Genomic DNA, 25,622 nt, shown 5'->3' with positions numbered 1-25,622 from the left:
AGGCAGTGAGGGGCTTGCATGACCCCATACTGTGAGGCGCTCAGTGGACTGGAAGGTTCTAAAATTGGAGGTCTGGTTATAAAATCAAAGTTGTTCTCATAAAGAGAAAAGAAAAGAGGTCCCTCCAGAAGCAGCAGTTCGCTCAAGGAGCTCATGCACATGGAGAGGGCCCAGTGACAGACAGCAGAGCTAGAAGGCCCCTGAGGATAGCAGCCGGAGGAGAGTGCCCCAGGTACAATCAAGTTTTCTCTGTTGGAACTAGACAAGGGAGAGAAGTCCATGGTTGGGGTGCTGGTTGTTCGTTGGTGGAGTGTCATGAAAAACGAACCATGTGGTTCTGCTTTGCTGTCACCATTCCAGTGTGCACTGAACCCAAAGTGCTGAGTGACCATCACAGAGTGGAAGCTGGGAGAGCGAGTGAGGGAGTGGCTGCGTGGCACAGTGCAGCCCTGCAGCCCCAGCCCAGGCCAGCCAGCGTCTGTTCCCCAGAGGCATGCAAGGGCGGCACTTGACAACACAGCCCATCACGGGCCCCACGGTGGGCTCTGTCCAGGGCTTTGCCTTCTGCAGTCCCTGATGGGGCACGCAGCCAGGCATAGGTCATGGATGGGGTGGGCACCGCCAGGCGGGCAGACTCACTGCTTCCCTTGGGTGGCCAGTGGGCAGTGTCCATCAAGAGCTGTCAATGACATATAGCCTCTGACCGAGAGAATTCATCCTGAGAAGTGACTCTGGAAAAAGGAAACCCCCTGAGTACTGAAACATCCACGAGCATTATATTCAAGAGGAAAAAGTACTAATAAACATCCACTTGAGGGCTGGCTAGGGAGTTACAAAATGTGAACTCATTGGGCTGATTTACAGTCAGTGACAGGGTGTCGTCTGAAGGCCCTTGAGTTACAACACAAGCCGTGTGAGCACACAGTACGATGGTGCCTGTTGTGGCCCCAACCTGAGGAGTGTGTGTAGAAATGGGGAGACAGGACCAAGTTGGGGCTGAAGCAGGCATGGGCGTCATTCGTGGCTGGTGGTAGATCTGTGTCCTTAGGATGATAGACGTTCAGTGTTATTTAATGTTTTCATATCTATTCCTGGGCTTTCTGGCAAAGCTGGACATCTTCCCATATTTACGTTTACTCTTCATCTTTTATTTTGTGTAAGTGGATTTATAAATCATATGTTTTACATGTGGTGTGAAGATTTATTTTAGGCATAGATAGCTCCCATCGAGTCACCTCCAACTCATAGCAACCTTACATATAACATACTAAACCTCGCCTGGTCCTGCGTCGTCCTTACAGTCACCAACATGTTCAAGTCCCTTGTTGTGGCTGCTGTGCCAGTCCATACCAATGTGGGTCTCCCTCGCCCTAGTTAGCCCTCTACTTCAGCAAATGTGATGTCCTCCTCCAGGAATTGACCTTTTCCGATGACATGTCCAAAGCAAGTTGTGATCCATAAGGTTTTAATTGGCTGATTTTCAGAAGTAGATTGCCAGGCCTTTCTTCCTAGTCTTAGTCTGGAAGCTCCCCTGAAACTCATCCACCATGGGTGACCCTGCTGGTATTTGAAATATTGGTGGCATAGCTTGCAGCATCCCAGCAACACATAAGTCACAACAGTATGACAAACTGACAGACGGGTGGTAGCCTTATTTTATATAGGCGTTTATAAAATAAATTTTTAATTTCATTAAACTGGTCTTTTTCAAATCCTGCACAATTATTACTGTATGCTGGGATTATAATTCTTAAGAAATAAATATAGTTTAAAAAAATAGAAGAAAAAACCCACTGCTGTCCCCAAATGTTATATCATGTGTTGTACTATTATAAAAATCCAAGAAAAGGTTTACACATAGAAAAAAACAATCTTTGATGGTTACAAGGGAGGGAAGGGGTGGGGCGGGAGGGGAAATCACTAACTAGATAGTAGACAAGTATTAACTTTGGTGAGGGGAGAGACAGCACATGATATGGGGGAAGTCAGCACAGTTTGACCAAGGCAAAGCCATAGAAGCTTCTTAGACATCCAAACATCTTGAGGGACTGAGTTAATGGGGCTGAGGTCTGGGGACCACGGTCTCAGGGGACATCTAGGTCAAATGGCTTAACATTGTTGATAAAGAAAATGTTCTATATCCCACCTTGGTGAGTAGCGTCTGGGGTCTTAAAAGCTTGTGAGCAGCCATTTAAGATACATCTGTTGGTCCCACCCCATGCAGAGCAAAGGAGAATGAAGCAAACCAAAAACACAAGGAAAATATTAGTCCAGAGGACTAATGGACTACTTGAGCCACAGCCTCCAGCAGCCTGAGCCCAGAACTAGATGGTGCCCAGCTACCACCCCCAATAGCTCTGACAGGGATCGCAATATAGGATCCTGGACAGAGCAGGAGAAATATATAGGACAAAATTCAGATTCACACAAAAAGACCGGATTTACTGGTCTGGCAGACTGGAGGAACCCCCTAAACTGTGGTCTACAGACACCCTGCTGAGAACTGAAGCTACTCCTGAAGTTCACTTTTCAGCCAAAGATTAGACAGGCGTATAAAACAAACAGTAGCATGTGAGGAACGTGCATCTTAGTTCAGTCAACCATATGAGACCAAATGGGCAGTAGCTGCCAAACAGCAAAGACGAGAAGGCAAGGCCTGGCAGGAAGCCTGGATGAAGGGACGTAGGGAACCTGGGGTGTAAAGGGGAAGAGGGAGCGTGCCAACACGTTGCGGGGGTTGCAACCAGTGTCAAAAAACAATTTGTATGTGAGTTTTTGAATGAGGAACTTACTTTGCATTGTAAACTTTCATATAAAACACAGTGAAATTTTTAAAAAAAATACGCTGTGTTTAGGGTGGTATATACCTCTGGGTGACTTTTTTTTTCCACTTTTAAAATATCCTGTACTGCAGTTATATTACCTTTATACTGAAAACTTTGCAAATTTAAAAAGGAAGTTTCTGGTGAAACACGAAGCCGCTTTCTGCCTGGTCTCTGATGAAACTGCGGGGTCCACGGGAATGTGCAGCCCTGCCTCCTGGCATCCCCTCTTCTTCCAGACACCAGCGGTCAGCATGCTCCTCGGCGCTCACGTGTGCATTTCCGCCAAGTCAGGCTTTTGCGGCCGCAGGCTGCGCTCAGGTTCTCCTGTGTCTCTCCATAGGAAGAGAACATCTGCCTGCACTGGGCGGCATTCTCGGGCTGTGTGGACATCGCAGAGATCCTGTTGGCCGCCAAGTGCGATCTTCATGCCGTCAACATCCATGGGGACTCGCCGCTGCACATTGCCGCCCGGGAGAACCGCTACGACTGTGTTGTGTATGTGGCCGGGCCACTTGTTGACCATTCAGGGCACCTGTGGGTTCCTCTGGATGGTGGAGGCACCCTCCGTTCCCAGTGGGGGTGGTACCCCTGGGTGTCCACGGAAGCTCCCTACATAAGCAGAGAAGTCCTTGGGCATTTCACATTTGAAGTCAGCTGCTGTTTATTTCTTATTCGGGGAGGTCATTGTGACAGACCGCAAGTATTTATGCCCAACCCCAAGGTGTACCTCAGACCTCATAGCTCCCACCCAGAGGGTGCGAAGCGATGGGTCAAGCCCATGGGGCCTGGGGCCTAGCCTCCACGGAGAGAAAGAGATGTGTTGTCATGAGGCTGCGGCCAGCTCCAGAGCTCTTCAGACTTGAGGGGCTAAACCCCCACGTGATGTAAGAGCCACATACGTCACCTTCTTCCCATCCATCATCCACACCACGTGATTCGGATCCTGGATGCAGTCTTTGTTCTGCTTCCAGGAAGAGAGAGAGCTGGAGCTGCTGGTCCCAATTAGGGGCAGGGGCAGAGCCAGACTGAGCCTTTTCTCCTCACTGCACACGGGGTCCTGCCTGTCTCAACCCCAGGCACTTGGGCTGAGTACACAGGGTCCTGGGCAGGGCTGGGCAGGGGGTCTCAGGCCCACACCCTTCTCCATGCGAGTTCATCTGAGAGACGGCCCTCTCGAGCCCAGATCCAGGACCCAGTGGCCTCCGGTTAGGACAGCAGCTGGGTTCACTGCTGCTAAATATTCCTTTTTATCCTAGAGGGCAAATTTGAATGAAAAATCCAAGAAAATCGAATACCAAGCCCAGTTACTTACACGCCCTTCTGCTAAGAAAACTAAGAAGGTTTTTCCAATAAATGGTGGGAGAGGAGTAATGGAGTGTGTTCTTGAGTGAATTAAAGCCTCTCTTTCCCAAGTTACTGCTCAGCTGCGTGTTAACATTATTTCAGAGTGAATGGTGTGTTCTCCTCATTCACTGATCGTAGGCGTTTTTTAGATCTCGCCATGTTTTTTTAAACTGTCCTTTTGGCCTACATTTTTTCTTCCAGCCTCTTCCTTTCTCGGGACTCTGACGTCACCTTGAAGAACAAGGAGGGCGAGACACCCCTGCAGTGCGCGAGCCTCAACTCCCAGGTGTGGACGGCCCTGCAGATGAGCAAGGCTCTGCAGGACTCAGCGCCGGACCGGCCTGCCCCAGCGGAGCGGACGGTGAGCAGGTGAGTGGGCCGAGCCAGCGATGGACCGGGTGCAAAGGCTGCTGTGGCAAACGGTAAACCGGGCAGGGGTTTGCAGCAAGGCTTCTCTTTAAAGTGGGCAGGCTGGAAGGTCTGGGCCTGGATCCTTCCGGTAGCTGTGCTTCGGCTCCCTCGTGCTCTTCCGCTTCCTCCTACTTTGGGCAAACCCTGTAACAGCGAAAGTTGTGTTCTCCTGGCCCCTGCAGAGACATCGCGAGGGGCTACGAGCGCATCCCCATTCCCTGCGTCAACGCGGTGGACAGCGAGCCGTGCCCCAGCAACTACAAATACGTGTCTCAGAACTGCGTGACGTCCCCCATGAACATTGATAGGAACATCACTCACCTGCAGGTCAGGCGTGCGGAAAGGAGGGCGGGTCAGCCAGAACAGGACGGGGCACCCAGGCTCTCTCCACTCCAGAGTGCCGAGCCTGTGGGGGACTTCCCAGGAGACCCGTTCTCTCAGCACTTACCTCCAGTAAAGAGTTGAGAGCCAGCCCTTGGAGGACAGATAAGGAGCCTCCCGGAACAGCTTCTAGTCATTTGTTAGCACAGTCCTGGACTCTCCAGTTACTCTCCAGGGGGTCCTCTCACCCAGTACCCCAGCACTGCCTGAGCGCCTGCAGGGGTGACGACTGCTGGGCACCGTGTTTGGTCACCCTAGCTTGCTTGCACTGACAGTCCCGTCTGGTGCACAAGAAACCTGTGCAGGGTAGCAATCCGAGGGCAGCATGGGGCAACTGGGCCTATGAGCGCGCTGTCTGCATCTCAGCTGCAGGTTATTAACCAAGGACAGCCTCTTCCTTCCTTTTCTGGTTAAAATCACATTTTTTGAGCACCTGCGTAGTGGTTTTAGATGTAAGCAACTTCTTCCCCATCACTTGACATGCTCCACCCCACATGACCAAGTTAGAGTTTGCATGACCCCTGTCTCCCTCTCACCTCACAGCACTGAGCGCTGTCCCCCTTCACTCCTCACAGCACTGAGCCCCGTCTCCCTCACTCCTCACAGCACTGAGCCTTGTGTTCCTCCTCACAGCACTTAGCCCCGTGTTCCTCCTCACAGCACTGAGCCCCGTCTCCCTCTCTCTTCACGGCGCTGAGCCCCGTCACCCTCACTCCTCAGAGCACTGAGCCCTGTGTCCCTCACTCCTCACAGCACTGAGCCCCTTCTTCCTCTCTCCTCACAGTACTGAGCCCTGTCTCCCTGTCTTCACAACACTGAGCCCCGTCTCCCTAACTCCTCACAGCACTGAGCCCTGTCTCCCTCACTCCTCACAGCACTGAGCCCCGTCTCCCTCTCTTCACAGCACTGAGCCCCGTCTCCCTCTCTCCTCACAGCACTGAGCCCCGTCTCCCTCTCTTCACAGCACTGAGCCCCGTCTTCCTCTCTCCTCACAGCACTGAGCCCTGTCCCCCTCTCCTCACAGCACTGAGCCCCGTCTCCCTAACTCCTAACAGCACTGAGCCCCGTCTCCCTCACCCCTCACGGCACTGAGCCCCGTCTCTCTCCTCACGGCACTGAGCCCCGTCTCCCTCACTCCTCAGAGCGCAGAGCCCTGTGTCCCTCTCTCCTCACAGGACTGAGCCCCATCTTCCTCTCTCCTCACAGCACTGAGCCCTGTCTGCCTCCCTCCTCACAGCCCTGAAACCCGTGTTGCTCCTTACAGCACTGAGCCCTGTCTCCCTCACTCCTCACAGCACTGAACCTCTTCTTCGTCTCTCCTCATGGCACTGAGCCCTGTCTCCCTCACTCCTCACGACACTGAACCCCGTATCCCTCTCTCCTCACGGCACTGAGCCCCATATCCCTCTCTCCTCACAGCACTGAGCCCTGTCTCCCTCACTTACAGCACTGAGTCCCATCTTCCTCTCTCCTCACAGCCCTGAGCCCCGTCTTGCTCTCTGCTCACAGCACTGAGTCCCGTCTCCCTCTCTCCTCACAGCACTGAGCCCCGTCTCCGTCTCTCCTCACAGCACTGAGCCCCATCTCCCTCTCTCCTCACAGCACTGAGCCCCGTCTTACTCTGCTCACAGCACTGAGCCCCGTCTCCGTCTCTCCTCACGGCACTGAGCCCCGTCTCCCTCACTCCTCACAGCACTGAGCCCTGTCTCCCTCCCTCCTCACAGCCCTGAAACCAGTGTTCCTCCTCACAGCACTGAGCCCTGTCTCCTTCACTCCTCACAACACTGAACCCCGTATGCCTCTCTCCTCATGGCACTGAGCCCCGTCTCCATCTCTCCTCACAGCACTGAGCCCCGTCTCCATCTCCCCTCACAGCACTGAGCCCATCTCTCTCACTCCTCACAGCACTGAGCCCTGTGTCCCTCTCTCCTCACAGCACTGAGCCCATCTCTCTCACTCCTCACAGCACTGAGCCCTGTCTCCCTCTCTCCTCACAGCACTGAGTCCTGTCTCCCTGTCCTCATAGCACTGAGCCCCGTCTCCCTCCTCCTCACAGCACTGAGCCCCGTCTCTGTCTCTCCTCACAGCACTGAGCCGTCTCCCTCACTCCTCACAGCACTGAGTCCTGTCTCCCTCTCCTCATAGCACTGAGCCCCGTCTCCCTCCTCCTCACAGCACTGAGCCCTGTCTCCTCTCTCCTCACAGCACTGAGCCCTGTCTCCTCTCTTCTCACAGCGCTCAGCCGTCTCCCTCTCCTTACAGCACTGAGCCCTGTCTCCCTCTCTCCTCACAGCACTGAGCCCCGTCTCCCTCTCTCCTTACAGCACTGAGCCCCGTCTCCCTCTCTTCGCAGCACTGAGCCCCGTCTCTCTCTCTCTTCACAGCACTGAGCCCCGTCTCCCTCTCTCCTCACAGCACTGAGCCCCGTCTCCCCCTCTCCTCACAGCACTGAGCCCCGTCTCCCTCTCTCCTCACAGCACTGAGCCCTGTCTCCCTCACTCCTCACAGCACACTCCTCACAGCACTGAGCCCCGTCTCCCTCTCTCCTTACAGCACTGAGCCCCGTCTCCCTCTCTTCGCAGCACTGAGCCCCGTCTCTCTCTCTCTTCACAGCACTGAGCCCCGTCTCCCTCTCTCCTCACAGCACTGAGCCCCGTCTCCCCCTCTCCTCACAGCACTGAGCCCCGTCTCCCTCTCTCCTCACAGCACTGAGCCCTGTCTCCCTCACTCCTCACAGCACACTCCTCACAGCACTGAGCCCCGTCTCCCTCTCTCCTCACAGCACTGAGCCCCGTCTCCGTCTCTTCTCACAGTACTGAGCCCTGTCTCCCTCTCTCCTCACAGCACACTCCTCACAGCACTGAGCCCCGTCTCCCTCTCTCCTCACAGCACTGAGCCCTGTCTCCCTCTCTCCTCACAGCACACTCCTCACAGCACTGAGCCCCGTCTCCCTCTCTCCTCACAGCACTGAGCCCCGTCTCCGTCTCTTCTCACAGTACTGAGCCGTCTCCCTCACTCCTCACAGCACTGAGCCCTGTCTCCCTCTCTCCCCACAGCACTGAGCCCTGTCTCCCTCTCTCCTCACAGCACTGAGCCCCGTCTTCCTCTCTCCTCACAGCACTGAGCCCCGTCTCCGTCTCTTCTCACAGTACTGAGCCGTCTCCCTCACTCCTCACAGCACTGAGCCCCGTCTCCCTCTCTCCTCACAGCACTGAGCCCCGTCTCCGTCTCTTCTCACAGTACTGAGCCGTCTCCCTCACTCCTCACAGCACTGAGCCCCGTCTCCCTCTCTCCTCACAGCACTGAGCCCCGTCTCCCTCTGCTCACAGAACTGAGCCCCGTCTCCTCTCTCCTCACAGCGCTGAGCCCTGTCTCCCTCTCTCCCCACAGCACTGAGCCCTGTCTCCCTCTCTCCTCACAGCACTGAGCCCCGTCTTCCTCTCTCCTCACAGCACTGAGCCCCGTCTTCCTCTCTCCTCACAGCACTGAGCCCTGTCTTCCTCTCTCCTCACAGCACACTCCTCACAGCACTGAGCCCCGTCTCCCTCTCTCCTCACAGCACTGAGCCCCGTCTCCCTCTCTCCTCACAGCACTGAGCCCCGTCTCCCTCTCTCCTCACAGCACTGAGCCCCGTCTCCCTCTCTCCTCACAGCACTGAGCCCCGTCTCCCTCTGCTCACAGAACTGAGCCCCGTCTTCCTCTCTCCTCACAGCACTGAGCCCCATCTTCCTCTCTCCTCACAGCACTGAGCCCTGTCTCCCTCACTCACAGCACTGAGCCCTGTCCCCCTCTCCTCACAGCACTGAGCCCCATCTTCCTCTCTCCTCACAGCACTGAGCCCTGTCTTCCTCACTCACAGCACTGAGCCCCGTCTCCGTCTCTCCTCACAGCACTGAGCCGTCTCCCTCACTCCTCACAACACTGAGCCCCTTCTCCGTCTCTCCTCACAGCACTGAGCCCCGTCTCCCTTTCTCCTCACAGCACTGAGCCGCGTCTCCCTCTGCTCACAGCACTGAGCCCTGTCTCCTCTCCTCACAGCGCTGAGCCCTGTCTCCTCTCTCCTCACAGCACTGAGCCCTGTCTCCTCTCTCCTCACAGCACTGAGCCCTGTCTCCTCTCTTCTCGCAGCGCTCAGCCCTGTCTCCTTCTCCTTAGAGCACTGAGCCCTGTGTCCCTCTCTCCTCACAGCACTGAGCCCATCTCTCTCACTCCTGACCGCACTGAGCCCTGTGTCCCTCTCTCCTCACAGCACTGAGCCCATCTCTCTCACTCCTCACAGCACTGAGCCCTGTCTCCCTCTCTCCTCACAGCACTGAGCCCTGTCTCCCTCTCCTCATAGGACTGAGCCCTGTCTCCCTCTCTCCTCACAGCACTGAGACCTGTTTCCCTCTCTCCTCACAGCACTGAGCCCTGTCTTCCTCTCCTCATAGCACTGAGCCCCGTCTCCCTCTCTCCTCACAGCACTGAGCCCTGTCTTCCTCTCCTCAGAGCACTGAGCCCCATCTCCCTCTCTCCTTACAGCACTGAGCCCCGTCTCCCTCTCCTCACAGCACTGAGCCCCGTCTTCCTCTCTCATCACAGCACTGAGCCCTGTCTCCCTCTCCTCACAGCACTGAGCCCCGTCTTCCTCTCTCCTCACAGCACTGAGCTCCGTCCCCCTTCACTCCTCGACGCACTGAGCCCCGTCTCCCTCCCTGGTGACATGACTGAGCCCTGACTCCTTGGCATTTCCTGTTCAGTAACAGGCTTTGAATCCAGACAGAACTGTTCCTAGCTTCTCTCTCGGGCAATGCTCCCCCTGACCTCGTTCACCCTCCAGTGTGACCCATCCCCGGGTAGCGTGTCCCCGTCCTGCCCTCCTCTCCCTTTAGCAAGCACTCAGCGTCTCTTCCTTCCACCTGGAGACTACACTGTCCTTGGGTGTCTTGAGAAACTAGACAGGGCAGTAGGGCACAACTGTTTAAGGGATGAGTCACTTAAGGGACTGTGGGAATTCTGCAGGCCTGCGTGCGGGAGCAGGAGAATGGGCTGGGGAGGGGAGTGGGAGAGTGGGCTGGGGAGGGAGCTCGGGCCTGTGGCATGAGCAGCGCCCTCCATCTCTTCTCAGTACTGCGTTTGCATTGACGACTGCTCCTCCAGCAACTGCATGTGTGGCCAGCTGAGCATACGCTGCTGGTACGATAAGGTAGGTGAGCCAGAGTCTTCGCTGGTCCAGGGGCCTCCCCAGTGTTGGGGGCGGGGGTGAGCTCACTGTGGAGACCAAGTGGGGGCAACAGACAGGAAGTGAGATCCTGGCTGGCAGTCATGGGGTGAAGACACGGGTTCTCAAGTTGTTAAGAGGCTCATCCCGGTCATTTGTGGCTGACTGGGCTGTGAGAAGGGGGCTGTTGCTTGTGCTCCCCAGAGGTGGGGGGCGGAGCATCTGTCTGCCTTCCATGGCTGTAGGGACGGATGTCCATCTCTCCTCCCTCGTGGTAGGGGACAGGGTGACTGTCCTCCCAGGTGGTGGGGTGGGTCAGCTCTCTGTCTTCCCCAGTGATGAGGGTGGGATATCTGTCTGTCCTCCCCAGTGGTGGAGGATGGGGGATCTGTCTGTCCTCGCTGGTGGTGGTGGAGGGGATGTCCATCTGTCCTCCCTGGTGGTGGTGGATGGGATGTCTCTCATGGCACTGGTGTGGTTCCGCCAAGCTGGGGCTGCAGGAAGAAGTGTCTGTTTGCTTGTTTGAAAGAACTGTGCTTAGTGCTTGTTGCCTCAAGCTGGCAATGTGTAGAGAGTGGCTGTGTGCCCACAGCCCAGGGAAGGAAACCAGGCAGTGGTGGCACAGCAGACAGGGCACTGGGCATGGGTGGCGTCGGGGAGCCCAGCACGTGGCCACATCTCCGGAGCTCAGGGAGAGGACATCTAGAAGCTGACGGCTGTGGTGGTCTGTGGTTTGGGGAGCAGAGCAGGCTGATGGGGGTGAAGGGGAGGTGTGGGCCGAGCAGGCAGCAGACAGACAAGTCTCTGCAAAAGCGGGTATTCAGGGAACGGGAACGGCACACAGAAGGGGAGCCATGGTCACGGTGTGGGGCAGCATGGCCTGTGTTGTTCAAGAAATACCATGGCGTCTGCAGAGCAGGGGTGCAGTCGGGAGAGGGGAGGGGAGGAGAGCGGAGGGAAGCTGGCTGGGTCCCTTCAGAGTTTGAAAGGCCAAAAGCTGGGTCCAGGTGATGGTGAGGGGCCAGTGGTCTCCATAGGTGACCAGAGGAGGAGCAGGAGAGGGGCCCGGGGAACCCTTGGTGGGCTGTGAGAATGTGGGCTAAGGGCGTGACGGAGCAGAGGAGTCTGAGAGGGCTGTGCTGGGGACGAACAGTGGGTCCTCACACCGCGGTCAGCAGCTCTGTGATGTCTGGTTTGAGGCCCTCCATCTGAACAGTCACGGCGCAGTCTCCCCTCTTTGAGTCCCCAGATGCTGGCTTGACTAGAAGCCATGCTTTTGATAACAGTCGAGGCCATGCCGGGTGCTCTGTGGGAACTCGTGTTGGTGGGCCCAGGAAGAACAGCCCGCAGCACGGTGGCAGCACCAACTGCCTGTCTCTCCCCAGGATGGCCGCCTCCTGCCGGAGTTTAACATGGCAGAGCCACCTTTGATCTTTGAGTGCAATCATGCCTGCGCCTGCTGGAGGAGCTGCCGCAACAGGGTTGTGCAGAACGGTCTCAGGTGAGGCCTGCCCCGCCGAGCTGGACCTTGAGGCTGCAGTGTGCAGAGAGGGGTGTCGGGGCTTTGGTGTGGAGGGAGTATCGGCACAGAGGGGCATGGGTGAAGCAGGCGTGGAGGGTCTCCACGTGGGACATGCACACGACCCTCCACCACAGACTGGCCCCACTCACTCTGGGCCTCACAGCTTAAGCCTCAGAGCTCTGATTTCCTGCTCTGAGACCCACGTGGAGTTTACAATTTTAATCTTTTTAGTAAAGGGTGACATTGAGAGTCTGTGTTTTAAAAGTTTGAAAATGATTCAGGTTCCTTGAGAAGCTCACTCTATCCAGGCCTGTGTGTATGTGTTCACAGGTGGGAGGATGGTACGTTTACCTGCGTGTGTGCATGTAAAGCTGATAACGCACCTGTAACCACCTATACTCTGGAAACGCACCTTAAATTACAAAAATAGTCACTTTCTACTCTCTTAGACTTGAATTTGACGCTTTTCATTTTAGGCTCTAAAGAAGGAACAGGGCTGAATCATTTGAGCTTAAAAATGGAAACGGACTTAATGTCTCAATCACTGATGTGACCAAGTTCACACGTGGGGCATATGCTCTTCACCTGACTGGGGTTATTAGAATTCCTTTTTTGTGCCTGAATTTTTACATCGTCTGTGTTCTTTGCGTCCCCTAACAACATTACGATGGTTTTATGAGACCCACCTTTCTCAAGGAAGGCTTGGCGACGCTGCTTCAGACGCTTTCACCAGGCACCCCAGCCCCAGGCTCTGGTCATGAGCCTTTTCCTCTCTGTGCTCCTGGTGATAAGAGATCTGGGACCTGAGTTATGAGGAAGACAGTTATGCACCATCGAAATATAACTAAATGCTAACTTCCGTAATACTTGGTTTTTTTACATTAGTAACTAGAGAACAGAAGGCTGGTGCTCAGCCAACCCTCCCTGTCCTCAGAATACAGCAGACAGTGCAGGGGGCAGACAGAGGACAGACCACCCCACCCCCCACCCCTGCCCCCAGTACCTGGGCCCTGCACATCACAGGATGAGCCCGAGCAGTCCACGAGGCTCCCATGAGGCCACGGAGGCTTCCTGGGCCACATCCCACATGGTCTTGGGCTCCTGAGAGGCTGTACTTGGAGTGCCCCCTCCCCGGGGGACCTGGGCCTGTGTACCTGTCCCTGAATCTCTGCCCAGGAGTGTTTCTCAAGAGGTCGGAGGAGCTCTGCTGTCTGTAGTTCTGTCACCGTTGCTGTGTGTCCCCCTGCTCCTTGCTGTGTGGGCTCACTGGCTCCTGCATGGCTATCTCATGCTAAGCAGGGATGGGAGCCTACGGTTCATGGTGTGGTTCTTGTCCTCACTAAGACGTGCTGGGTCCTGTGCACCGGTAAGTGTAAGCCCTTGATAGCTGTGTGCACTCACATGTGTGAGCAAATGGCTGAGTCACGTGATTTGTGCTGAAGCCATTATGTGGCTTCATAGGTGAAGTTCTAAAGTGGTTCCAGACGTGAAATTCCTGTTTCTGGTTCCCTTACTAACGTTGCTCATGTCGGTGATGGGATTATGAGACCCTGTGAATGCAGACCGGGCCGTGCGGACGTTCCAGCATGAGGTAAGTCTGCAGACATTCCAGCCACTCACCCACTCTCTGCTTCCAGGGCTCGGCTACAGCTCTACCGGACACAGAACATGGGCTGGGGCGTTCGGGCCCTGCAGGACATCCCACTGGGCACCTTCGTCTGCGAGTACGTGAGTCCCAGCCCTCACATGGGCAGTGGCCAGCTGGCCTGGGGGACTACAGGAGGCAGGAGCAGAATTGCAGCCTGTGAGCACCACCTGGTTGCACTGGGGCAGCGTCCATGCTGCGTGTTCAGGACAGCAAGGGGCTTCCCAGGGTACCATGGGGATGTGGGATTGGTGGGGTTACAAGGCGCCGCCAGAGCGGGCAGGATGCAGACTTTGGTGTACGGCCCTGACCCCACACACACAGCCAGCAAGATAGCAAGCTGGACAGGGGGTTGCTCTGGATGTTTGTGGTGGGGCCTTGGTGACTGGCCCTTCTTGTCTGTGCTGTCCCTGCACCTGGCTGTCCTGTCTCACACCCCTCAGCTGAGTAGTTGGTTACATGTCTGTCCCCGACAGGGCGGGTGGGTCTCACTGTCCCGGCCCCTCTATGCAGTGCTGGCATAGGATAGGGCCAGGACTGTGGGGGGCTCGACGAGCGGTCTTCACGCATGAAGGACTAGGGGGAGCAAGTGAGTGAGCGAGAGCTGTGCATCTCGCAGCCGGATTCCCGGGACAAATAGGAACTGAGTCTTCTCCTTCAGTGCGAATACCAAAGACCCTTGTGTTCAGCATTTTTCAGATAAGCCTTTCCCTTTTGTCCTGTGGTATGAAGCAGCATGTCAGGTTCATCCTTCAGTTTCCTTCCTGTCTTTGCCTGTACAAGTGGCTGGAGGAGGGTTGGGGCATGGTGTCCTGGCAAGGCTGGCCCTTGGGCACTCTTACTGTCCTCTCTCTGGCATGGGCTGTGAACGGCTCCCCTGCAGCTTGACCTCGAGCACCGTTTCGTGTGGGCGAGGGGCCCTCCAGAGAGGGCAGTCCGGGCTGCAAACTCAGTGCCTCGGGCGCTGTAACCACCCAGAGCACCACTTCTCCTGCAGGCTTCTGCACCGCCCAGGCTTCTTGTCTTGCTCAGCTTCATGGTGCAGGTGTTTTTGCTACCTCACAGTGCGCGAGTGTGTGAAGAAACCATCCGATGTTGGTGGTTGTCTGCAGCAGGAGGACTGTTCTGGACTTCCAGCCTCTCATATTAGCAGACACAAGTTGCTATATGACTGTCACTGTTCTTTTCTTCTGGAGCCTAGCTAAGTCCTGTTCAGTCACAGGAAAAATTCTCCAAAAATATTTGACCGACATGTGTTTTTGGGTTTTGCCACACTCCCGTGGTACTTTGTTCATTCATTCATTCAGTGACCATTTAAGGCGGGAGATAGCACCCTCCTCATACACCCTTCACCTCTCCCTGCAGGTACGTTGGGGAACTCATCTCCGACTCGGAGGCTGACGTCCGGGAAGAGGACTCCTACCTCTTTGACCTTGACAACAAGGTATGGTACTTAGGTTGGGGCGTGAAGGCCTGAGAATGTCTGTCTTTGCTGTGGGGTCCTGCGGCAGCTGCTTGTTGCTGACAGGTGATGGCCCCTGCTTCCTCATGAACCTTGTCCGCTTCAGTGCTGGTCCTGTGCTGAGGTCAGGGCATGGGGGTCTTCAGTAGGGACCCCTGGCCTCAGGGCCCCAGGGCACACACAGCAAGCAGCTCTCACCCGTCCATGCACTTCTTATAAAGTGGGCAGACCGTCCAGGGCTTTTTGAAAACTACTGGAATATCTTAAAATACATTTTAAGTCTCTATGAGGATCAGTTAAATTCAGGAGGCGCAGGCATTCAGTTTGTGGTGTTGGACTGCCAGAAGAACGAACAAACCAGTTTTAGAAGAATTAAAAGTAGAGGGTCAGAGAAAAGGAGGGAATCCCTCCGTGAGGTGGGTCCACACACTAGCTGCAACCGTGGTCTCACACGTACCAACGACCATGAGGATGGTGCAGGACCAGGCAGTGTTCCTTTCTGTCGTGCATGGGGTCACGTCACAAAGATGGTGCAGGACCAGGCAGTGTTCCTTTCTTTCGTGCATGGGGTCGCGTCACAAAGATGGTGCAGTACCAGGCAGTGTTCCTTTCTGTCGTGCATGGGGTCGCGTCACAAAGATGGTGCAGGACCAGGCAGTGTTCTTTTCTGTCGTGCATGGGGTCGCGTCACAAAGATGGTGCAGGACCAGGCAGTGTTCCATCCTGTTGTGCACGGGGTCACCATGAGTTGGGGCAGACTTGATGGCAGCTGGTAACAGCATAGTTAAAGTGTCAAAGGAACATTACTGATAAATACTTCTAACAACCGCCAGTGTGAGCGTTGAAGGACATTTATGATTTTTTTTGCAATTTTTGGTTATCAGACTGTGTTTTACTAAGGGTATAAAATGAATAACTTCTTTTATAAGGATCAGCACGGATCAGCACAAAGCTGGTTCCCATGAGGTGGAGGTTAAAGATGTCCCAAATGTCCACCTTTTCCAGGCTGCTGTCCCACTCCATCAACTCTGACATCAACTACTCCCTCTCCCCTCAGCACCCTCACTCCCGTGTTTGGGTTCTGTAATCCTTTGTAACATCCACAGGACTCATGAACCATATCAAGGCAATGGCTCACGTGGTTGTGGAGGGGCTGGCATTCCCAAATCCGCGGGTCAGATGTAGGATTCTTCTGACTCAAGTGGCCACAGGGGCCAACAACCCAAATCAGCAGGCCAGAAAGCCGGCCACTGGCTCAAGTCCCAAGAACTGGAGGTCAGACAGTGACGAGCCAGACGCAGGATCCAGGTGCAGAGAGAGAGCCCCCCTCCTTAGTGCACCCACATACATACCTTGGATGCAGGCCACACCCTGGACATGGCTTGGGTAACGGTGGGACTTGGGTCACACCCTCCTGTCAGGCCGTGCCAGGATACATGGCATACCAATCCTGCCTCATGAACTTGTAGAGGTTAGAATTTACAACGCATAAAACGGAAGATAGAGTAATTGCATCAGATCACAAAGTGGACAGCCGTAAAATATTAGAATCATGGTGTAGCCAGGGCGACACACACCAGCAGCCACCACGCCTTGTTTGCATGGTCATCGTGTGGGAGTCTCAAGGACTGTGGCTAAGGAGCTGTGTTAAGTCATTCGCTGCCCTGCAGGTGTACAGAGCTGTGTACTTTGTAGGACTTGAAGTAATTGTTTCTCAGATACATGATTAGATACATGTTTTAGTTTATTTTCAATTTTAGGATTGGCTTTTTATTCAATTTATATTTTAACTGAGAGGAAAAAGGATGTAAAAAGCTTATGTTGGAAGCCTTGCTTCTGCCCTTGTCATCTGCCCCCACCCCAACAAGGAACCACTTAGAGACATAAAGTATTTCTTTCTCATCATTTCTCCCCTTCTTGCATAGGAGGTGCTCAGGCACCCATGCCCACGGTGGCATGAGGCACCTGCCTGGGCAGTGGAGGGGAGGGCTTTGTGCCGCTACAACGTGGGCATGTGACAGCATGACAGGATCAGGCTCATCCCAGGCCGCCCAGCTCCCCACTCTGTTCCTGGGCCCTGGGGTGTGTCCATGGCTGCCCGACAAGCTCAGTAGCCAGAACAGTGCAGAGCTGCGTCAGGACCCAGGGGCTGGAGCCAGGTGTCACCCCCCACTGGCGGCTTGGCCCTTCTCCTCGCCTGTGGGGCGGCCCCCTGCCTGCTCCAGGGTCCATGTCTCTGGGACACTCTCATGTCAGGAGCATCCTCATTGTGACCAGCTGCTGGGAAGCGAGCGAGTAGCCTTCTAGTCACCCACGGGGTGCGACAGCTCGTGGTCCTGGGGGCATCAGGTGGCATTGCCTGGGGTGGTATTACCAGCCCAAGTGACTCATGCACACATGGGAGCTGTCCTCGAGACTGGGCACCTATGTCTGTGGTTGCAATGTGTGCCCATTCTCTCCAGCCACCCAGAGGCGGTGCAGTGGGTGGGGGTCCGTGGAGCACCAGGCCTACTCGGGAGGAGGCCTGCATGTGGAGCCCCCGCGACCTGGCCGCGCTGCTTGTGCTGAGCGCCCTCTCCCGCAGGACGGAGACGTGTACTGCATCGACGCGCGCTTCTACGGGAATGTTAGCCGTTTCATCAACCACCTCTGCGAGCCAAACCTGGTCCCTGTGCGAGTCTTTATGTCCCACCAGGACCTGCGCTTCCCACGCATTGCACTCTTCAGCACCCGCCCCATCGTGGCTGGAGAGCAGCTGGGGTAGGTTCTGTGGGGGAGGTGTGTGAGCATGGGGCAGGGCATGAGGGGGTGCCATGGGGGGGGACATGGGGTACCGTGTGTGTGTGAGAGTTAGGGGGACATGGGGGTACTGTGTGTGTGTGTGTGTGTGTGTGTGTGTGTGTGTGAGAGTGAGTGAGGGGGACATGGTACCGTGTGTGTGTGTGTGTGTGTGTGAGAGTGTGTGTGAGAGAGTGAGGGGGACATGGGGGTACTGTGTGTGTATGTGTGTGAGAGAGAGTGAGTGAGGGGGACATGGTACTGTGTGTGGGGGGAGGGACATGGGGGTACTATGTGTGTGTGTGAGTGAATGAGTGGGACGTGGGGGTACCGTGTGTGGGAGTGAGTGAGGGGGACATGAGTGTACTGTGTGTTTGCATGTGCACATGGGGGCACATGAAGGGGGCTGCCAGGCACGGGGAGAACATGAACGGGAGGACAGAGAGGTTCTGGACAGCCAGCAGCTGGTTTAGGTGTCCCGGGGTGGGGGATGGGACGTCAGGGGAGTTGTGCTGTGTCCTGGGGGGCTCTGGCCTGGCCTCATCCATCCACTCCCAGCAGGTCAGCGCCAGGCCTGCCCCCCGGGGCAGCAGAGTAAGGTCCACACGCCCTCCTGCTGCAGAAGCCAGCACCCCCTGCCCCATGGCTGGTCCCCTGTTCACAGAGGGGTGGGGGCTGCACCTTCACAGGCCATACGGGGAAGAGCAGGGCCTGGGCAGGTCTCCCTCAGCGTGGTGAGAGGCTTGCCATCCCTTCATACCAGGGAGAGCTGGGCTCCTTGGCTAGGGTCTGAGACAACAACCCCCTACCCTCCACATGCTCTCTGCTTGAGAAGGGCCTCCGACTCCAGGTCTTCACCGTCGCACGGTCTCATCGCTCTGTGTGGGGTCTGGAGTCACCTTGGGCAGGGCTTGTTAGGGGACCTCCATCATGTCCCACCATCCCTCAGTGGTCAGGCTACAGCAGGAGCCTGCACAACCCTGGTAAGCTGCCTTGATGGTCCCTTAGTCTCCAGCACCCTCCCAGTCCCTGTACCAGAAACGTCTTTCTAGAAAGCTGGCGGTTGTATGGTCAGGGGCTGCTGGAGCCAGGCTGACTCCAGAGCACAGGCGTCTCTGTTCCTGAGGACCCAGTGAGCCTTCTCTCAGCTTTGCCACCCAAGGCAGGAGTGCAGGTGGCTTGTGGCCGACATGCGTGCTGCTCCAAGTCTTCTTCCTCCACTCAGGGCAGAGGCTTGGGCCAGGCCTGGCCCGCGTTGGCCCTGCTCTCCCCACGGGCCCTGGCCCCCACCTTGTCTGCATCTAGGAATTTGCTCACTAGGTCACCGCAGACCTGTGTGGATGAGACTGAAGAATACAGTGTCACAGTGGGTGGGGACTTTAACTCATAGAGTGTCTTTAGCTTAGTACAGACAGGTTTTTCAGATGCTGTGATTGGGGTTAGCAGCAAAAGGAATTCCCTGCCAGTTCACACGTGGCTCGGCTTGGAATGTGTGGGGTGGCTAGGATTCTTGGGGTAGGGCTGGCGTCTCTGCCTGGGACACGCAGCACTATCCATGGAGCCCACCTGAGTCCCGCCTGGTCTCCCCACAGGTTTGACTACGGGGACCGCTTCTGGGACATCAAAGGCAAGCTGTTTGGCTGCCAGTGCGGCTCCCCCAAGTGCCGGCACTCGAGCGCAGCCCTGGCACAACGGCAGGCCAGCACAGCCCAGGAGACCCAGGAGAATGGCCTGCCGGACACCAGCTCCTCCGCTACTGCTGACCCCCTATGAGGGCAGGCGGGGCGGGCAGCTCCAGCGCTCAGTACCGCTTAGACTACGTTTAGAAGACGGGAGCCTGCAGACGTCAAGTGGGCATGAAGTCTCGGCTGTGCCAGCCACCGGAGGAGACTGGGACGACACTGTCTCGGTTTCTGCCAAGCTCCTGGGTGGGTTGGGGCCACCCCAGTGTGAACGCCACGGCCTTACAGCCAGGCGGCGCTCAGGGCTGAGCATAACTTTGGGTCCCCGCAGTGGTGCCTCAGCGCAGGCTGTCACTTCCATGTCTCCCTTTTCCTCCTCTGGCTTTGTGGCGCCCCCCACCTGGGCCATTGGCAGCGTTCTTCTCTGGAAGAGGCCTGTGCAAGGCTACCAAAGTGCCGTTTCCGTGTGGACTCGGCGCCCGCGTGGCTATGTGCTGGGCACCAAGAACGCCGCATCTCCTGACCGCCATCGCCATCCTGGACGGTTGGGACAGCGCCACACCACCCGGAGGAAATTCTGGAGGAAATGTTGGTTTGCTTTTTAAAAGAAAGTTTCTATCTAGCCCTGTTTCGAGCCTCTGGCTGCGTCTCCTTGTGAGGAAGCAGCTTGGGGAACGTGAGGGCTGTGCCGGCTGCCGCCAGTGTGGGCGTGAGCACCACCCCTGATTTTTAAGCCACGCGCCACCATGACAGTAAACTGATTTATTTTCTACCATTAATGAACATTAGGACAGATGACAAATAAAAACACAAACACAGACAATGGTGCTGACCTGGTGTGGTTTCTGCTCACCACGTGGAATACCAACTGTACGCAAGGACAAAGTGGTTTTAGAATAAAGCGCAGGAGAACCTTTTTTAAATGTTAGTCTTGTAGGTGAATAAACTTGGCCATCGCCTTTTGTGTGGTGGCCGGCAGTCACATACTTTTTTTCGGCATATACCTTTTTAAATACTGTAACTAGTGCGGTAACCGTGGGGTTTTTGTGCGACCTTCTAAACATTCACAATGCAGTCATGTTTATTTTTTTCTGTTAAGATGTTTTTGACAGTTTTAAGAGCAATCTTTTGGCTCAGACCATTTCTTGTTCTGTTTTCAATGAAATCAATAAAAAAGAAGTACTTTAAGTGAGGTTTTTATCACGACATCAGGTTTCAGCTGGTCTCTGCTGCCCATTCTGCCGTCTGACGCCCTGAACCAAGGGCCAGTCGGCCGGGCCAGCCCTGCTTGGGACCTGGCGCGAATGGGAGCTGGGCACGCGGTTAGCTGCAACTTCATTTTCTCCCAGACGTGTCCTGGAGGGCAGACACCACCCCAGGCAGGTGTCAGGAGCATGCCTGTGTGCATATGTCTACATGTGAGGGCATGTGTGTCTGTACATGCACGTGTCTGGGCATGACATGTCTGCGTGTGTGCATGCGTGTCAGTACATGTAGGTGTCTTGTGAACACATCTGTACATGTGCACGTAGGTACGTGTGGGTGTCTTGTGAACGCATCTACATGTGTGCACGTCTACGTGTGTGTATTTTATGAACGTGTCTACATGCGTGCACATAGGTACGTGCAGGTATCTTGTGAACACATCTGAACATGTGCACGTAGGTACGTGTGGGTGTCTTGTGAACGCATCTACATGTGTGCACGTATGTACGTGTGGGTGTCTTGTGAACACATCTACGTGTGTGCACGTATGTATGTGTGGGTGTCTTGTGAACGCATCTGTACATGTGTCCACATGTCTACATGTGGGTGTTTTGTGAACGCGTCTATGTGTATGCACGTATACTTGTGGGTGTCTTGTGAACACGCCTGTATGTGTGTGCACCTATGTCCATGTGTCTTGTGAACATGTCTGTATGTGTATGCATGTATGTACGTGTATCTTGTGAACATACCTGTACATGTGTGCCGCAGGTCTATGTGCACATGCCATGCGTGAGTCTGTGCACATGTGCCTGAATGTGGTTTTGTGTGGATCTGTGTCTCTGCACACATGTGTGCCGTGTGTCCAGGCACTGAGGTCCAGGCCTCAGCCTGGATCCCAATGGGGCAGTACCCCCAGGAGAACCCCTGGCTGTGACGATGCCACCTCCCTCCACCTGAGCTGGGCAGTGAGCCCAGGTGGGTGAATGTGGCCAGTGGGGTTGGCAGGGGCTGGGCAGGTAGTTTTCCTTGTGGCCTGCAGCACTGTGGAGGGTGGACAGGCAGCTTCTGTGCTGCTGCAGTGCTGACCAAGGGTGCCAGGGAGCTGGGAGCATTTTCCTCCTGCGAGGTGGAGTTCATCCTGCACCACGGCTCGCTGCAGGAGCCCTGTCTCTGGAGCCCTCTGGTAGGGGTGAGTCCCTGGCAGGTGAGCAGTGGCCCCCAGGTGGGGCCGGTGGGTGGGGAGCGCTGGCAGTTTTGCTAGAGACAGTGCCCTGGACAGACGGTGCTGAGTGCACCTATGAGGCTCTCTCGGCTTTAGAAACGCCCTACAATCAAGCCCCAGGGTACACATTGCCCCCTCTGGCCGAAGTGCATACTCGGGACACGCTAACCCCAGATCAGACTGGCTCTATAGGGGTGGCTGTGGCCCTCCCTAGAACCCGGACCCAAACCTGCCTCTGGGGCAGGACTGGCCCGGTCACGCACAAGGGAGAGTGAGCTCTCTGAGAAGCAGCTCGAGGGTTCCATTTTTATGTACAGAACTCATGGAGTTCTCTACAACAGTAACAATGCACTTTGTCAATAAGACAACCATGTCCCTCGATGTGGGCAGGTGAGACTAACGCAGGTGAGCTTGGTGGGCAGACAACTCCAACGAACAGAGGAGTCCTATAGGCAGGTGACCCTGAAGAGCATTTGAGCTGGTTGGGCAAGTGAGTGTGGTGAGCTGGTCACCCTGAGCCCAGGCTCAGGTCAGGGAGCCGCTGCCTAGAACGGCCCAGCAGAAGGCTGCAGGACAAGACGTTGATGTGTACTGCAAGGAGGCCACACTGGCCTCCAGCAAAGGCCACTTCCTTCCAGGAGGACTTTGGTGTTGGTCTTCACCAGCTCATCCCCTTTTCCTTCTGGTGGATCTGAGCAGATGAGGAGGGGCTCTGGAGGCATGTGGGAGGGTCAGAGCCCAGGCTCAGGATGCTTCAGGGCTGCTCCCCCAGGGAGGCCAGGTGGACAGGCAGTGGCTGGAACTGGATCCAAGGCACTGCACTGGCCCCCCTGCAGGCCCTGCCCCTCCACAGCACCCCCACTGGGACTTTTGATCTGAGTTCCATTCTGAAGGTCTGTGGACAGACTGGGTTGTTGGTGTTTACTGAGATGCTGCTTGTCAGCCCAGCACCATCTCCAGTGCGGGACCCTCCTGTCATCTCATGGTCTTAGCCACTGTCCCCAGAGTGGACACTCAGCAACATTCCTCCCACTCTGAGGACCGCAAGGTCCTGCAGGTCTGTTCGGTGAGGATGATGCCTTAGGGGCATTTCACCCCCAGTGTGGGATGGAGTCATAGGTGATAGGTGTGGTCATCTGTGATGGGGAAGCCTAGGGTTGAGGGTCTAGGGGGTTGGCTTGTCTCTGAGGAAGGCAGGTGCAGAGTGCAGGGCAGGTAGATGTCAGGGCTGGGCAGGTGAGAGCCTGCTCAGATCAGGTGAGCACTCAGGCTGGGATACAATTATTTCTGTAAAAATTACATTTGTTCATTGACAAAAACACATAAGAGCGAGCTGGAAGAGGAGAAATCCTGTCCTGGGCAGCCACCACTACCAGCCTCCCCTGCGTGTGTCCACGGGCCTTGTGCCGGTTTCCGGCAGGTAGATGACACTTCCTCAAACAGCTGCACCGTAGTTAAATCCTCTACCAGTGCACCAGTGCGCGTCCCCGTTGTCCAGCACAGAGCTGTGCTGGGAGGAGGAATGGCACCTCCACCTATTTCTGCCTGAGCAGTTATCTCCTTGGGGAAGGGGTCAAAAGGCATCACATATTGTACCTTTTGGGATACATTACCAAAACACCACCCATAAAATGCACACCAGTTTCACCTCCACCAACAGGGTACAATTCCCCCCAAGCAGCACTGGGCATGAGTCTACTTTGTCCAGTCATATAGAGGAAAAATGATACATTAGTGTGTTATTTTGTACTTATTTGATTATGGATAAAAGGAAACATCTCTTTATTAGAAATTGGCCTTTCCATTGTGTGAATTGCCTTTGTGCAAAATTGGGTTGTTTTATAAGTTTATTTATTTGTACGAGCTCTTTATGTATTATAGCTTTATGTTGTTGTCAGTTGCCGACAAGTTGGCTCCAACTCATGGCAACCTTACGTACGACAGAATGAAACATTGCCTGGTCCTGTGCCATCTCTATGATCTTTGATACGTTCAAGGCCATTGTTGAGGTTATTGTGTCTATCCATCTCATTGACAGTTTTCCTCACTTTTGCTTACCCTCTGCTCTACCAAGCGTGACATCAGTCTCCAGCAACTGGTCTTTCCTGATAATGTGTCCAAAGTTAGCAAGATGAAGTCTCTACATACTGGCTTCTAAGGATCATTCCGGTTGTATTTCTTCTAAGATTGATTTGTTAGTTCTTCTGGCAGTCAACGGTGTATTCGGTATTCTTTGCCAACACCACAATTCAAATATATCAATTCGTGTATCTTCTTTTTTCATTGTCCAGCTTCCACATGCATCTGAGCCGATTGATAAGACCATGGCTTGGGTCAGGTGCACTTTAGTCATCAAAGTGATGTATTTGCTTTTTAGAACTTCAAAGAGGCCTTTTGCAGCAGATTTGCCCAATGCAATACATCATTTAATATCTTGACTGCTATTTCCATGGGCATTGATTATTGATCCAAGAAGAATGAAATTCTTGACAACTTTATTTTTTCCTCCATTCGTCATGATGTTGCTCACTGGTCCAGTTGTGAGGATTTTTGTTTTCTTTATATTCAGGTACATTCCATACTGAGGGGTGTGGTCTTTACCTTCATCAGTAAGGGCTGCAAGTCATCTTCACTTTAGGCAGACAAGCCTGTGTCATCTGCATATTGCAGGTCGTTGAGTCTTCCACAAGTCCTGATACCATGTTCTTTGTATAGTCCAGCTTCTTGGATTAATTGTTCACCATACAGATTGAATAAGATAAAAGGATACAATTCTACCACACACCTTTTCCAGTTTTGAACCATGTAATATCCCCTTGCCCTGTTTCAATGACTGCTTCTTGATCCACGCACAAGTTCTGCATGAGCACAGTTAAGAGCTCTGGGAATTCTCTTTTTTTATACCCACATTGTTGTTAAGTGCTGTTGAGTCAGTTCCGACTCATAGAAATCCAGTGTCCAACAGAATGAAACGTTGCCTTGTCTTGCACTATCCTCACAAGCATTGTTATGTTTGAACCCATTGTTGCAGCCACTGTGTTAGTCCATCTTGTTGAGGGTCTTCCTCTTTTCCGATGACCCTTTACCAAGCATGATGTCCTTCTCCAGGGACTGGTCCCTCCTGATAACATGTCCAAAGTACATGAAACAAAGTCTTGCCATGCTCTCTTCCAGGGAGCACTGTGGCTGCCTTTCTTCCAAGACAGATTTCTTCTTCTGGCAGTCTATGGTATACTTAGTATTCTTCACCAACACCGTAATTCAAAGGCATCAATTCTTCTTTGCTCTTCCTTATTGATTGCCCAGCTTTCACATGCATACGAGGCAATTGAAAATACCATGGCTTGGGTCAGGTGCACCTTGGCTCTCAAAGTGAAGTCTTTACTTTTTAACACTTTAAAGAGGTCTTTTGCAGCAGACTTGCCCACTGCAATACATTATTTGACTCCCTGACCCCTGCGTCTGTGGGTGTTGATTGTGGATCCAAGTAAAATGAAATTCTTGACAGTGTCTGTCTTTTCTCCGTTTATGGTGATGTTGCTTATTGGTCCAATTGTGAGGATTTTCGTTTTCATTATGTTGAGGTGTAATCCAGACTGCAGGCTGTAGACCTTCAAGTCCTCTTCACTTTCAGCAAGTAAGATTGTGTCATCTCCGTAACGCAGATTGTTAATGAACCTTCCACCAATCCTGATGCCACATTCTTCATATAGCCCAGCTTCTCAGATTATTTGCTCAGCATACAGATTGAATAAGTGTGGTGAATGATGCAACCCTGATGTACACCTTTCTTGATTTTAAACCATGCAGTATCCCCTAGCTGTGTTGGAACTACTGCCTCTTGGTCTACATACAGGTTCCACGTGAGTACAATTAAGTGCTCTGGAAGTCCCGTTTTTTGCAATGTTATCCATAATTTGTTGTGATCCACACAGTTGAAT

At 54.3% G+C, this 25,622-nt stretch overlaps 1 protein-coding gene across 6 annotated transcripts in view; it reads left to right on the top strand.

The window, feature by feature from the left end:
- The window catches only part of EHMT1 (euchromatic histone lysine methyltransferase 1), a 268,050-nt gene extending 247,443 nt beyond the window's left edge, over positions 1-20,607 (top strand). For 2 of the 6 annotated variants that reach the window (XM_049896754.1, XM_049896756.1), the window contains 9 exons: positions 3,166-3,320; positions 4,371-4,538; positions 4,763-4,907; positions 10,069-10,146; positions 11,547-11,662; positions 13,321-13,407; positions 14,694-14,772; positions 17,375-17,550; positions 19,161-20,606. In XM_049896754.1, coding sequence (XP_049752711.1) covers positions 3,166-3,320; positions 4,371-4,538; positions 4,763-4,907; positions 10,069-10,146; positions 11,547-11,662; positions 13,321-13,407; positions 14,694-14,772; positions 17,375-17,550; positions 19,161-19,341 — 1,185 coding nt within the window. In that variant the 3' untranslated portion in view covers positions 19,342-20,606. Of the gene's footprint in view, positions 1-3,165; positions 3,321-4,370; positions 4,539-4,762; positions 4,908-10,068; positions 10,147-11,546; positions 11,663-13,320; positions 13,408-14,693; positions 14,773-17,374; positions 17,551-19,160 lie in introns of all 6 variants that reach the window. The other 4 variants (XM_049896750.1, XM_049896752.1, XM_049896755.1 and 1 more) reach the window with 3 other exon arrangements.
- Positions 20,608-25,622: the final 5,015 nt, after the last annotated feature.

This window comes from Elephas maximus, chromosome 9 (assembly GCF_024166365.1).
Source record: "Elephas maximus indicus isolate mEleMax1 chromosome 9, mEleMax1 primary haplotype, whole genome shotgun sequence".
Lineage (NCBI taxonomy): Eukaryota > Metazoa > Chordata > Mammalia > Proboscidea > Elephantidae > Elephas > Elephas maximus.
The sequence above is the reverse complement of the archived record's forward strand: the minus strand, read 5'-3'. Positions and strand labels throughout refer to the sequence as shown.